Consider the following 15274-nt stretch of genomic DNA (forward strand, 5'->3'; position numbering starts at 1 on the left):
ATTTCTTTTTCAACAGAATGCAGTAAGTATGGTTTGTTTGCAGTGCTGATTTTGCTGCATGCCAACTTTTAACTCTCTCATCTAGAGCTATGCAAGTTTTGCAATCTCTGAGTGATAATTGCAGTTGGTGAGAGGGGCAGCATTTGTGGCTGAGGAATTTTTGGTGATCAGCTATGATTTTGCTTCATTTAAAACTAAAATGATAAAAGTAATCTGTGCTACCTCAATATTTTCTAATCTGCTTGTGTGTTCTTAATCTCATTTAGCAACCAGATCCTTAATTCAAACATTCAAAATGATTGCACTTGCCTTCAGTGAAAAAAATTCTATCAGCATAATTTAGGCTTCCCAGGTATTGTGCAGCAGATTATTTGGGAGTTGAAAAAGGCAGAGAGGCAGGTCACAGCATGTGACACTGCCTCCTTCCTGTGCCCACCCCTCCTGCTGGGCTCTGCTCCACTCCCTGGTCCCTTCTGCAAAGGGTCACACATCTGCTTGCTCCCTAACCCAGTTTTAGGTGAATTAGCCTGCTAGAGGAATTTTAGTCAATGAAGCTCTTTTGTTTCCCACCATTTCAAGGGGCAGTTTGTTGGCAGGGAGGAGGTGGGTTGACCTCTGGAGCCAATAATCTCTTAACCCAGGCTCAGCTGCAGCTGGAATAGCAGCTTGAGCCTTGTTCTGTAGGGAAATGGGATGCTTTATTGGCTGCTGAGTGGAAAAGAGCTAATGCTACTGTCATGATTTTATTTGTCAGACCTTGCAGGAGCCTACATTTTACATATGGGGACAGATGAGCGCAGGCAAAACTTGGGTTGTTTATTTCCTGACACCACAAGTGTCCTTATGACTTGTTAAAAGGAACCGGTGTGGAGGCATCAGGAATAAAACCTACAGAGGTTTTTGTCCCTCCCAACAGACAAAGCCTCAGGGAAGGATTTGGTCTATAATTTCTGAACTAATCATGATCTCAATCAAATATTACTCCAGCCATCACCTCACAAAACTGGAGGGAGTAGTTAATAGAGTGGCTTGTTGACCTGCAGCTGCTGCAGTAGCTCGCTCCAGCTGGGTTCCAGGCTGTTTACACAAAGCAAACTCAAACATGTTTCATCTGACAGGACAACAGCTTTGAGCAATTCATTATCAACTACTGTAATGAGAAGTTGCAGCAGATCTTCATTGAACTTACCCTCAAAGAAGAGCAGGAGGAATACATCCGAGAGGTAATACTGGAATGGATCTCCCCTTCCTCTCCTCCCCTTGTCCCTGTAAAGACACACTGGCCAGCAAGCTAGAACCATTTTTCAGGCAGGAAAGGCACTTTCTGACCACAGGGCTGACATGGAGCATGTTTGTGTGGGGCTGTGTAGTAGTCAGATTAAGCAAAAAATGTTGGTTTGGCATTTGTTTGACATTATGAGTTCTCCAGGTAAAAACCAGCCCCAGCTCTGATTCATTTGTTGGCAACCATGACTGGCAGTTCTGAGCAAGGGCTAATTGATTTATTAGAACACTAATATCACTTTCTGGTATTAGTAGCATTACCCTGCAGCCTGTGTTTTTGATTATACAGCAATGTCTGGTGTGCATCCAAAACCAGCCACAGCCAGTCCTTCAATTGGGTGGCTAAAATAATAGCACACAACGTGAAGGAAACTGCAAATAGAGTTGGGTTCTAGTGTTCTTTCAGGTATTTATTGAAGGGAGCTGTGTGAGCTTTATGGATAAATTTGAGATGTCCTGTGGAGCCCAGCCCTCTGGTGTTTGATGTTATTCTGTGAGTGAACATCAAGCTAAAGTTCTAATAGGTTTTAGCAATGCTCCACATGATACACAGAGCTCAGACAAAATACCACCTCCCAGCTGTAAAAACTGGCACACACTGCCTGTACTCAAACTGGATGATGCCATTTTGCTATATAAACATTTTTAAAAATTACATAAAGTTCCTGCCTTACAATCCTGAGGATAACATGAAATTTCAGCATCTCTTTTTAATTTTGCATTCAGTGGTGAACCATTATTGCTGCAGTTTGGTTCTTGAATGGTATTTCAAATGCTCTGAGAAAAGTAGAAGTACCACAGAGTGCAAATGAAGAATGGAATTAATATATTCCTTTTTTCAGTCCTTTGCCCTACCAGTGCTACCTTGGGATGCGTTGGCATCTCATCCTGGAAATTTTATCACTGATATTCGAAAAAGAATTGAGATACTAAGAACATCTGAACAACTATCATACTCTGGATTTTTCAAATGATCTTATCTAAATTTAGCCCTCTTTCTTCCTCCCATTAAAAAAAAAAAATTTAAAAAAAATCCCAGCAAGGAAGAAGTTAGAAATGTTGATCTCAGGAGTTGCAGGGACATGGGCTGATTTCCTTCTGGCCAGTGGGAGCGTGGGCAGCACGGGAGGAGCCTGGCCTGGAGCCAGGGAGTGCATGGGAAGCTGACATGGGTGGGGGAAAGGAATGGAGAGTGACTTTGGCAGCCACTCAAGGACACTCATTTTGTGCAGATAATGTTAGTAGTAGATGATTGCATTTTTTTTCCCCTAATAAATGAATTGTTGGTAAGCATGAGGAATTAAATTTGAATGCAGTACCGTGGTTAACTGGAATATCATTCTAATTGCTTAGAGGAAAAGCTCCCTCCATTGTTTACTTGTTCATCCATTTATTTATATTTTCTTGTAGGGGATTGAATGGACTCATATTGAATATTTCAACAATGCTATCATTTGTGACCTAATAGAAAATGTAAGTTGTATTCAGGAACCTCTCTGGGTTATTTTTAATGCATGGATTTAATTTAGCTGTAATGTCTGCATGCATCCTCATGCACTAAATTTTCTGAACATGCCATTTGTTGTATTATTCATCTTACTTTTTGTAGCAGAAGTTTATTTTACTAAAAAGGAGTTTTCTTATAATCTATATTACTTTTGTAGAAATATTCAGCAGTACCTACACTAAAAAAAAAACAAAACAAATCAAACATCTCTTAAATGTTTACATTTAGGGCTGTTTTCAATAGCAGATATCACATGCTGCATTGTAATTAACATTTCTTTTCATATGGAAACTAGAAAACTCAATTACATGTTACTGAGTGTTTGAGGTACTCAAAGTACTTGTATATCCTGAGAAGACTTCCAATGCAAGAAAGATAAAATTCCTTAACAATCAGAAAAGAGCAGTTTTTAGCCATTAACATAAAAGACATGGTGATTTTACCATAAACTGGATACTTTCAGTTGAGTTGGAGTTCCTACAGTTTGAGTAAATTACATGAAGTTTCAATGTGAATTTTGGGATTCAGATCTCATAGAAAGTCTTTCAAAAACACAAGTGCTAAAAATCAATTGGAAATGGTCATGGGGTAAAAAGAGCCAAACTTTGAGATGGTTTAAAGAATGTTTTCCTGGGTAGCAGAAGTCGAAAAAATGAATGATCTCCTTCTTGTGCTGTGGTGGAAACAAGTACTAAAGCTGTTGCTTTGAAACTTCAGAACCAAACTGGAATCCTGGCCATGCTGGATGAAGAATGCCTGAGACCAGGAACAGTTACTGATGACACCTTTTTGGAAAAGCTGAACCAGGTCTGTGCCACTCACCAGCATTTCGAGAGCAGGATGAGCAAGTGCTCCCGGTTCCTCAACGACACCTCCCTGCCCCACAGCTGCTTCAGGATTCAGCATTATGCTGGCAAGGTACCTGCTGGAGGGAGCACTGGGGCTGTGGGGGGCTGCTGTAGCTGATTGACAAATCCACACCCATCTTCATCTTTTCTGTCTTAAACCTAGAATCTGTGATTTGGGCTGGAAGGCTTTAAGAGATTTTTGGAATGGTTATAAAATGGCCTTAAATATCACCTAGTTCCAAACCCTGCTTTGGCCTGGACACCTTTCATTGGAGCCCCATCCAGCCTGGTCTTGGACACTTCCAGGGATGGGGCAGCCGCAGCCTCTGTGGGCAGCCTGTGCCAGGGCCTCAGCAGCCTCACAGGGAAGGATTTCTTCCTGCTGGTGAACCTAAACCTGCCCTCTGTCAGTCTGAAGCCCCCACCCCTTGTCCTGCCACTGCATGCCCTTGCTGCTCTGGCTGAAATCAAAGCAGTTCTCCTTTCACCAAAGGAGAAAGGTGCCCCGTGTACTTTGGTGCTGCATTAGGTCTCTGGAAATAAATCATTGCTCACAGTGACAAAAATTCACACACATTTGTTGGTAACATATTTTGGAAAACATGCTCTTTGTGACTGAGCTAGCTGCAGTTCTTAGTCACGTTGTTGAGAAAATGCAGTTTTTGTACATTTGAAGGAACTGAGTTTGATGCTCTGTGTTTAAACAGATGGAAGAGAAAGTTATACAGAGGGCTTGCAAACATTTGCATTTTACAAATGTTTGTATTTGCATTTTTCAACATAAGCAGTATGAATAAATACAAGTCTGACAGCTTTCAGTGTGTAATCCACTATGACATTTTATTAATGAAAATCAAAATAATTACATTTGTAGACTGAAGACAATCTATTTTTTAAAAATTGAAAGTAAATGTAGGGTTGAAATTGTTCCTCTTGTCTGAATCTGCTGAAGTGATAATGTCATACAGTAAAAAATATTTGAAAAGTGTTTCATTTCCCTAGGACTGCTTGATGCTTTTTGAAATGTTCTCAGTCTTACAATTTTGAATGGCTCAATAGTTTTTTCATTCAAAATAGTCCTGGAAATATCAGCCTTTCAACGTTTCAGGCTTTCATTCACATTAGTTGCCAAGACTTTGTAACTGCATACAATCTATCAGGGGTTAATACCTAAGTATTTCTTTGGTTGTCAAAAATCTAAGTGAATTGAAAATACCCCAGTGCTGTGAGAAGGACTGTGCACAGATTGTGTCTTAGCAGGCAGTGGGGGTCTTTGATTGTTACAGGCATTCACTTCACTTACCCAGCAGAGTGAATTCCTCCTATTTTGGGAGGAATGTTGTTTTTCCATCCTCAGCTGAGAACATTTTGATCTTGTCACTGGTCAACAAAAGTTTGACCCTCCTTTTAAGAAATATCAGTAATTTCATGTGAACAGTTGTTTGGGGTTTTTTGGATTTTTTCAGTAGTGGCATTTACTGCACCTGTCAGAACCAGAAACGTGTTCTCCAAGGTAAAATGCTGCCTACTGAGTTCCCAGTAACTTGCTGCTGTGTAAAATACGTGCCAGTACTATTTTCGTTCAGTATTCTGTGTACTTAGCACATACCCTGGCAGAACTGAGAAATCATGGATCTGAAGAAGGATCTGTATTACCAGCCAGATGACTTGTCACAATTAATCAAATACGTTTCCTACCCTCAAAAATTAAAGGAGCCAGTAGCAATCTGAGGTCTGCATGAAGTTCCTCTGGCTGCCTCCTGGGTACCCAGCTGCAGGTCAGAGCTTTGTACTCGTGCTTGTTGTTATTGGACTGCTTTCCTGGTAAAAAGTCCTTTAAAATAACAGTCCCCTGGGGGCTGCACAGCTTGCTGCTTGCACTCTGATAGCAAGAGGTGATATTCCATATCTTGTTTTAGTTAGGCAAATAATTTAAGCATTAGTACTTTGGAAGGAAAGAGTATTTTTGTTGTTTTGGCTCAAAAGAGAGGGAGAAAAATGTCAGACAGAAAAAAAGATTGTTTTGGAGTCTTGTCAGGTGGTGGTGTGTCAGAGTTATCAGTGAAAAAGGGTTTCTTCCACTTGAGAAACCAGAATTGATTGACACAGGGAACTGTTGGCAGCATGAGAAAATGCATCTTTCCCAGGTAGCACATTCACAGACATTTTATCCAACAAAAAAACATCCAAATGTCAGATTTAAAATGAAAGCTGAAATATCCTTTGGTTCTTTTGGACAGTGTGTAAGAAGGAGAAATCAATTTCTTGGGTCAGTTTTGAACTGGTCTGTGTTGTAGTTCAAAACCTGTGCTGAGGAGACTCTTCTCTGTTGTTCAGGTGATGTACCAGGTGGAAGGATTTGTTGACAAAAATAATGATCTCCTGTACCGTGACCTCTCCCAGGCCATGTGGAAGGCCAACCACTCCCTTATCAAAGCGTTGTTCCCAGAAGGAAACCCTGCTAAGATCAATCTGAAGAGACCACCAACAGCAGGTTCACAATTCAAGGCTTCAGTTGCTACCCTGATGAAAAATCTCCAGACAAAAAATCCAAACTACATCAGGTAAATTCCCCAGTGCCAAAGATTTGGTCAGTTTGTTTGATGAGGTTTGTGGTATTTGCGGGGTCCCCAGGATGAGGGAGGAATTGAGAATCTGGCTCCATGTTCTTAGAAGGCTAATTTATTATTTTATGTACTCATATTATATTAAAGGATGCTATACTAAAACTATACTAAAGAATAGACAAAGGATACTTACAGAAGGCTAAAAAGAATAATAATGAATCTTGTGACTCTCTATCCAGAGTCCAACACAGCCTGACCATGATTGGTCATTAAGTTAAAACAATTCACATGAAACCAATCAAACAACCACCTGTTGGATAAACAATCTCCAAACCACATTCCAAAGCAGCAAAACACAGGAGAAGCAAATGAGATAATATTGTTTTCCTTTTTCTCTGAGGCCTCTCAGCTTCTCAGGAGAAGAATAGTGGGCAAATAAACAATTGAAATGTATGGTTTAAACTCACCATCATAGCTGTTGGCATGTGCAAAGAGATGTCCCTTTTGGTTTTCCTGTGCAGGTGCATCAAGCCCAATGACAAAAAGGCTGCTCACATTTTCAACGAAGCCCTGGTGTGCCACCAGATCCGCTACCTGGGGCTCCTGGAGAACGTGCGGGTGCGCAGGGCGGGCTACGCCTTCCGACAGCCCTACGAGCCCTGCCTGGAGAGGTACAAAATGCTCTGCAAGCAGACCTGGCCCCACTGGAGAGGGCCAGCCAGGTAGGCAAACAGCAATATTCCCACCTGTCCCAGGTGAAATTCCCATCTTCCACATGTCCTGAGCTTTTAGTTGTTGTGCATACGTTGCAGAAGGAATATAGTGCAGGCCTTACTAATTTGGGTCTGAGAGAATGGGTGTAAGAGAGAGATACTGCAGTGAGTTCGAAATAACTGGGAGGGCTGCAATGGTCAGGAGGGCACTTATCTTTAATGGCCAACGTTCAAAGTGTAAGGACACTCATTTTGTTGAAGACAGCCATACAATATTCCTCTGCCCTTTCAGGAATAACTATAATGATTGGGGAACAGTTATGAGATAATGCCTCTTGCAAATCAATGATATTAAATAGATACTTTTAAATTGCATAGTATTCACATTTTATCCACATTTTATTTTTTGCAAATAATACCTGGGATGAGCAAATAAGCTTCTATTATTTCTTTTTGCATGTGGCCACCAAAAGCAAGATTTAAATATCTTTCATAATTGATTAACATCTTTCAGCTACAATATAAGTCTTTAGGTTATCAAGAGAATGGTGGCAGTGCAGTATTGGTAACAATAGCATTGCAATAATCATCACAAAGATTTGCACAGCTCTGCTTCCCTTTTTTCTGTTGGTGTTCATAAAATGCATTTGATGAGAATGGAATGCTAGCATTTGTCAAACTTGTCAGTCTTTGTTTCACATTCTGACATTAGTGTGAAGCCTTCCTTTTTCCTTTCTTCTGCTTTTAAGTAAAATAATTATAGATGTAAGAGGAAAAAATAGGCGGTTGCTGATGCTGTAGAATAAAATTTGCTCTTTTTTGCATCAAATTATTCTGAGTCTTTACAGTGATTATTCTTGCCTTTAGCAGAATAAACTACTGAGTAAATGAGTTAGGTTTTCAATCTTCTTATGTCAAGCACTATTTAAGAGTTTAAAATATGCTTTCATATACCTTCCATAAATTAAGCTGTGAGTATGTAAACTAAGGCGTTTTAGAGCTGGGGGTCATGTTTGTTAAGCTCATTTGCTCCTTCTTAGGGCTGGAGTAGAGGTGCTGTTTAATGAATTGAGAATCCCTGAAGAGGAATTTTCATTCGGTAGATCAAAGATATTCATCCGCAACCCAAGAACAGTAAGTGAAAAATGCCTTCTGCAAAATCAAGCCCTCTCTCATGAGGACAGCATCATTCACTACCTGCTTCCCACAGATTTTTCTCCATGCAGTGCTTTGATGTATTGCTACAACCATAGCATAAAAAAAAAAAGTGATTTTTAATGTTAGGCCCATTAAAATCAATGTGAATCAAGATTCTACAATAGCTGTCAGCATTAATTTAATATCATTTTTGAGCAGTGACTTGTGACATTGTATCTGCCACAGATCTTGTTGGTGTACCTGCCTGTAGCTCAGGAGATGAATAAAACAATGTTTGATTGAGGGGGGACTTCAGTAAAAAAGAAAGAGATTTCTCTTACAAGAGCTGTGCTTATGGGTTTTTTTCCTTGTCTCCTCTCTCCTGCTGTTTTTCTTCCAATGTCAAACAAAACCCTGCAAACCCCCCCACACAGCTCTTCAAGCTGGAAGACCTGAGAAAGCAGCGTCTGGAGGACTTGGCCACTCTGATTGGGAAGATTTACAGAGGCTGGAAGTGCCGTACTCACTTCTTGCTAATGAAAAAATGCCAGGTTGTGATCGCGTCCTGGTACAGGCGATACTCAGTAAGATCCCATCCTTACTACATGGGGGGTTCTCTTCATTGTTTAATGCATATAACCTTCTTGGGATATTTTTCTTCAATATGCACAGAGAGCTGTTGAAAGAATTCAATTTTATGTTAATAGTTATGTAACAGTAGAGGGAAAAAAGAAAATTTAGTTTGTATAGACTACTGTTAAGTGCTTACACTGTGCTTGTTTTTAAAACATTGAAAAGCTCACCAGAATCCCTTCACTCTGGGAGAGCAGGATTCTCTGGCTCAACTGGGAAGTCTTTTTCACTCAGCTAAAATGCTGTGCTTCCTAGCATTTACAGTGCTCTCAAAACATGGTTAATGTGTAAAAAATGTTCAGTAATATACACGTGCAGTTCTGTGGAATTCAGTCATTCCTAAGCCTTTTTTTGGTTTTGCCTTATTTGGAACACTTGCCTTAGACTCAAAAATGCTGCCCCTAGGGGTTTATTTTAATTGTAACTCCTAAGACTCGTAATTTGGTATCATTATTGATACAGTTCATCCCAAAGCAGTTTCAGTTCTATGTGTGGACTGGGTGTTCTGTGCCACAAACTGAACAGCACTAATATACGACTCTTTCACGTTTTCTTGGCAGTTAGTAAATAATACTGACTTACTGACTAATGAAAAGATTTGTTTTTAAAGCTACTCTTGAACTTCTCAGCTGCATTTTGTTGTTGCTAGAGAACAGCACAAGCATATCAGAAACCTTGATGAAACACAGAAAGAAAGTCTTCTTAAACTGCAAGTGGCAAAGTTGACAAATCCCAGTTTTTCAGTTGACAAGCACTTCTGTTTGTCCTCTTGAAAGCCATCAGTGTTTGGTTCACTTCTCTTGGATAATTAGAGGGAAGTATAGATCATTTGGAAAAAGTATGACTGAAGCATACTTCTTGATCTTAAAAACCCTCTGACTCTGTGTGACTGAAAGCCCCATTCCTACAAACAGCATCATTAGAGTTGCATTGTGCCCATATGGCTTCATTATGATCTCACACAGTCTTAATGAATTTTAAATGGACTTACTGCAGCTAGACTGGCACAACTTGAAATATAAAGAAATGAAAACACATACACGACCAAGAAGTGCTGATTTCTTAACTGTAATTGGGTCACTGGTGAGACATGGCAGCAGTTGTTTTATTGGTGATGATAGAGATGTTTCCTCAGCCTCTTCACATGGATGGAAGGCGCTGTTCTCCTAACCCGACATGACTGGTAGGCACTGTGCTTTGAAAGGTTTCGTGGGAGTTCCCTGGAATGAATAAAGCTTTTTTGAGTAACTCCTTGTTCTGGAGGCTTGACTTGAGGGTCTGCAGGCACTTGTCTGTCTGTTGCATTGCAGGGCATGACAGACAGCAGCTGTGGCATGAGGGTGGCCCAGGGGGGACCCTCTCCAGCTTGCTCACAGAGATTTTCACTGTCACTGAGTGGGCTGAATGTCAAACCTAAAAGCCCTGCTGCAAAGTCTGTCAATTTAGTATTACACTAAACACTGGAGAACTGAGCTTTTTAGAAGGAAAATGCTCAGCTGTCCAGGAAATTTATTGCTCAACCTGGCATACCTAAATAGTACTCCAGCATCTCGGCTAGGAATCCATGGTTTTTGTTTTTTTCCTCTTCCTAAGTTATCATCAGCCATAATAAAGGCACTGTGGGTAATAGGAACAGCACATGTCTTATGAAAAGGTGGTAAAAAGCTTAGCCTACAAACCTGAGTATGTGTGACAGTTTGTGTGCTACCCTGGTGGTGGGAAAGACAAATAAAGCTCTTACTGTTAGCATTTAATGTGCAATTGTGCTGCTGACCATGAACTTAGTGTTTCTGTAAACAGAGTGACATTGTCCATGCAGCATTGTTGATGTGCTTTGTTTCCCCTCGAGTTGAACACAGAATCTACACTCTGATCTGCTCAGTCAGAAATTGTTCACTTTTTACATTCAGTGCTTGTCTCCCCAAGCATATTGTCAAATGTTAGTGATGAAAGGTTTATTATGCAGTGTTTAACAGACATAATATTCTATTCTAAACGTCACATACTTATTTCCAACGCAGCAACAAAAAAAATACCAGAAGATAAAGAGTTCGGCTATCACAGTACAGTCGTACATCAGAGGGTGGAAGGTGAGTTTCCTGTTACTGCAGCTGTCCCTGTTTGGAGAGGTAAGGAGCAGGTCAGAAAACACTTCCCAAGTGCACTGAGCCTCCTGCCTGTCACACCTTCTCTCCTTGGAGCTGTGGCTGTGCCATTGTTAAACACTCGTGTTTGCTGTAGAAGAGGTGAGTTCAGGATACCTGGATGTGCTGCCTGGGCTATAAATCCCTGCAAACAGTGCAAGGGGGATGCTGGGACCACACTAAACCCCTGGGTTATCCTTGAGGCATGTTCTGCCAGGAATTGAGAAGGCCAGCAGCTCTGGAGAAGGATGCTCTGGGGCTCTGCCACTGGCCTTAGGAGAACTGTAGTGCTGGACTGACTTGGAAGAAACAAGTTGTGGTTGGCAGTTATTTTGTGATTAACAGGATTCTCAAAGAATGAATCAGATTTAAGCAGGATTAAAATAAAGAGTTTGAGTTGCCTGGGCAATTTGTTACTTGGGTTAAATCATCAATTCTGCTCTGTCTGCTTAGTGGAGGAGTGAAAGTGTACTTGTGTTGAGAAAGTAGTTTATTGCTGTGGGCTTGTACTCTGCCTCAGTTTGCCACAGCTTCACTTCTTCTCTGAGAGATTTGTACTTTGTGAAGGGATAATCATGCATCCTGGTAGATATTTAAGGAATGATGCTTTAATAGGAGGTAAAAATGAGATTAACAGCTCACATGAAAGCAGCCATGATGCTCAAAGTAACTCCTGCTGTCCATCTTCAGAAAAAGCAACCCTGGGCTCCTCTATTTTCTTATTAACCTTTCTTCACCCTGCTAAAGGTGGCTTTCCCCTCTAGTTAGAAAGGGAGAACTGCCTTTAGTTCTGGAATCAGTTTCCTTTCTGTCAGACAGGGAAGGAAGGGGCTGCAGTTAGTAGCTGTTGGTGTAAATAATCTCTCCTGTCTAGAAGGCTTTAAAGTTTGCCAGGAATAAGGTAACGTAATTTGATTCTGCTGTTTGTCTGGATTTTTACTTTGTCTTTATGATTTTGTTTAAATGAGTTAAAAATATCCTTTCAGTGTAACTATTGATGTGCTGTCTTTTCCCATGAGCATTATTTGAAGAAAACTGGGTTAAAAGCATCATCTCGAGTTATGGTTTTCTGTTTGCCATTGGAGAACAAGCTCTGTTGCAGTAGCATTGTGCATGAAAGCCTGGTATGACAGCAGCCTTTAGTGTGACCTAAAGCCAGACAATTTACTTGGGATTTATTTTTTATTGCACTCTAAATGGATCAGACATTTACTGTATGGAGAAAAAAATATTGTTGCCATTGTGCAAACAGATATATAGATGTCTCAGGTAATGCAGCAAATCTGGGAGAAAACTGAGCATTGAACTAAGATCCCCTAACCTGCCAGTCCCAGCCTTGCAGCACAGAATCCTCGCTGGAGCAGCAAATCTGAGGCTGGGCAGCATTTGTGAATGTATTTGCTTGGGGATTTGGAGGCAGTGTTTGTTTGGTTTTGCCTAGATTTACAGGTTGCAGTGCCCTGCTTCAAAAATATGAAAAGTTAGTTAGTCAAAAAGAACATTTTAAATTGTTTGCAGGCTCGGAAACTTCTTCGGGAGCTGAAGCATCTGAAGCGTTGTAATGAGGCTGCCACAGTAATTGCTGCTTATTGGCATGGTACCCAGGTAAGAAAATGGCTGCAAACTGTGCAGCTCTGTGTCCCTACGTGGAATGAAGAAGGATATCCCTCAGGATAGTTATCTGGGAATACTGTCAGTGCCTTAAACTGCTTTGACTGCTTAAACTGTTTTTTTTTTTTTTGGTTCCTCTTTGCTGCTAACATGTCATAGCTGGTGCAGTCTGGGAAGCTGGGACACGCTTTAATTTTTGCTGTTTGTAGTGACTGGTTACTTGCTTTCTTTCTTGCACCAATGGGAACTTGCAGTAACCTTTTCTTTCCTAAGCTTTTCTATATCCCCTTTTCAAATGCATCACAGGCACGAAGGGAACTGAGACGACTGAAAGACGAGGCTAGAAATAAACATGCTATTGCTGTTATTTGGGCTTTCTGGCTTGGATATAAGGTACTTCATGCACATATCACACGTTCCCCCTTCATTGCTCAACAACATCAGCATTTAATCACTATTTCATAGTGAGAATTAATGACTAATACAATTCACTCTTAAATAATAGAGCATGATCATCGATTCCTTCCATCTCCATTCATGCCACACCTAATAAATCTGATAGCATTGTGTATGCCAGTTTTTTGTAGAGTAGGAAATACCTTGCATGGCAACCAAGTACAGATTTGCACTAACAAGGCATTAGACTAGATGAAAAATGACTGGACTGCAGTAACCTGAAATTAGGAAATGCATTTAACTACATGTAAATATGCAAAGTGTGGTTTGTGGTGGGAGAGGAGGTTGGGGTTTTTTGCTGTGTTCCTCCCCATGCCCCCAACAAGTGCTTTCAGTGACACTGTGTTAGTGATCCAATTGAGATTTTCACCACTTATTATAATCTGTACCCTGAATAGTCTTCATCTACAAGTTCAAACCGACATTATTAAGTTTCATTAAATTCTAGTTATGATTGGTTTAATTGATTCTCTGGCTGTGATTTGAACCAGTAAAAAAAAATTAATGACCACAAGTAAAGCAAAATTTTATGAGCTGATCTTTTAGCAGAAAATGATGTTAGTTTGCAATTCTAAACTTACAGCTCTAGAAAAATCCCAGGAATTTCAGCATCAGCTGTTTGTTTTCAGAAGCAAAGTCCCACTGAAAGATTCTTGCTAATCCCCAGCCTGTAGTTGCGGGTTATGTGAACATTTGAAATGCTGTTCACTAGAGGTCAAAAATATATTGGTTTCAATTAATAAATTCCTAATTTAGTTGAAAACCATAAATACATTAGATTTAAAACATTTTTCAGTTGTTATTTATGGTTGTGGGTGTGTTGTTAGAACACCTTGCCAAATGAATGGAGAAATATGCTCAAATTACATCTGGAGTATAATGCTGTGTTTGACCTTTGCTATTTTGGTATAAATCTATTAGATTTCCAGCAAAATGGCAGCCCTGGGAATTCAAACAAACATGTAGAGAACTTCCTTAATACTAGGGAGTCTTTGGAAGTTTTCAACTCTAGCTTGATATTTAGTTAACGGTATAATTTGACAGAAACACAGTTTCCTCTACATTTGATTAAGCAGAATATATTGAGAATTTATTTTGTTTTTAACCAGAGTTCCTTTCACCAAAATATTGCTCAGAACTGCAGAAGAGATATTTGTTTTCATAGTTTTAAGATAGTCCTTTGAATTAAAAGATACATCCAGTGGATGCAATACTGTTAACCATGTTAAAGTTCCTCATTTAAATGTTTAGTAGATTTGGATAATTTTTAACATACTTTAATAGTTATTTTTATCAACTGGCTCACAGGAATCTAGTGAATAATTGTCTCCTTATTCCTTAATTATAAATAATCTAAATATAATAATATATATGAATATAAAGATAATAATCTAAATTGAATTAAGATTAGAAAAATAATTACAGTCTCTGATAAGAAAGACAACTTTTTATTGATGTGATCTTTTATCTTTAACTGGGGGAATATTTAGGACAAAAATTTTTAAAGTTATCATCAGAAGTCTCTTGCTTTACCCAAAAAGACCCCAAAACCAAACAAAAATGAAACAAGAGTGGGCCTCAAGTACTCAGTTTCCTTCCTTTTCACAAGGTAGACAAATACTTAGCTTTGCATAGCTCTTGCTTTTACACTGCTGTGCAGTAGGAGCTTTTCTGCCAAGCAGATGAGTGAAAACATAATCTCTGAGTCTGCATCTACTGCACATTAACCTTTCCAGCTGCACCAGAAGAGCATTACTGGCACAGGCTGGAACTGCTGCTGCACAGGTCTGATAACTTACAGCTTGACAAGTGCAGATACAGGGCTAGAGCTGCTCTGACTGAGCCTGTAATACTGGAACTCTTCCTTGAGTGTTTTCATCAGATAACTGAACAAAAAATGTGCTGGTATCTCCTAAAATGTGACATTCTGTTAAGTTGCCCACACATGCCTCAAATTGCTTTCCTGAAATGGAATGATTGATGAAAGGTAGGAAGGTGCCTATCTATTTGTACATGAGGAATGCACTAGATTTGATGGCTTTACACCTAATTCCACAGACTGACATAATTTTAACATGGAGATTTTAACATGGCTGGAGTTGATTTTTTTTTTTTTAATACATAAAGATCAAAATAAAAAAATAACCTCCAGGATAAAAGCCCTTATTACAATGCTGGAAAGTCACCATGACACATGGTTTCAGAGCTGATTCTGTCCTGCCCAGGCACTTGCCAGTGGAAGAAGTGACTAGATAGTGAGATCTTAGTAAGTCTTGATTCTCATGCGCATCACTTGGATCATGAAACCGCAGGCAAAGCCCTCCCATCAGAGTCAATTCATGGCAGGTGTGCACAGAAGAGCAGGAGGAAGGGC

At 39.9% G+C, this 15274-nt stretch overlaps 1 protein-coding gene across 4 annotated transcripts in view; it reads left to right on the forward strand.

Annotated features, from left to right (window-relative positions):
* The window catches only part of MYO1B (myosin IB), a 107141-nt gene that overhangs the window by 77929 nt on the left and 13938 nt on the right, over window positions 1-15274 (forward strand). For 3 of the 4 annotated variants that reach the window (XM_077181179.1, XM_054636415.2, XM_077181180.1), the window contains 10 exons: window positions 1119-1223; window positions 2695-2757; window positions 3509-3709; window positions 5977-6203; window positions 6728-6928; window positions 7960-8053; window positions 8491-8640; window positions 10711-10779; window positions 12352-12438; window positions 12751-12837. In XM_077181179.1, the coding sequence (XP_077037294.1) occupies window positions 1119-1223; window positions 2695-2757; window positions 3509-3709; window positions 5977-6203; window positions 6728-6928; window positions 7960-8053; window positions 8491-8640; window positions 10711-10779; window positions 12352-12438; window positions 12751-12837 (1284 nt within the window). The remainder of the gene's footprint in view (window positions 1-1118; window positions 1224-2694; window positions 2758-3508; window positions 3710-5976; window positions 6204-6727; window positions 6929-7959; window positions 8054-8490; window positions 8641-10710; window positions 10780-12351; window positions 12439-12750; window positions 12838-15274) is intronic. The other variant, XM_077181181.1, reaches the window with a different exon arrangement.

This window comes from Agelaius phoeniceus, chromosome 7, assembly GCF_051311805.1.
Source record: "Agelaius phoeniceus isolate bAgePho1 chromosome 7, bAgePho1.hap1, whole genome shotgun sequence".
Taxonomy (NCBI): domain Eukaryota; kingdom Metazoa; phylum Chordata; class Aves; order Passeriformes; family Icteridae; genus Agelaius; species Agelaius phoeniceus.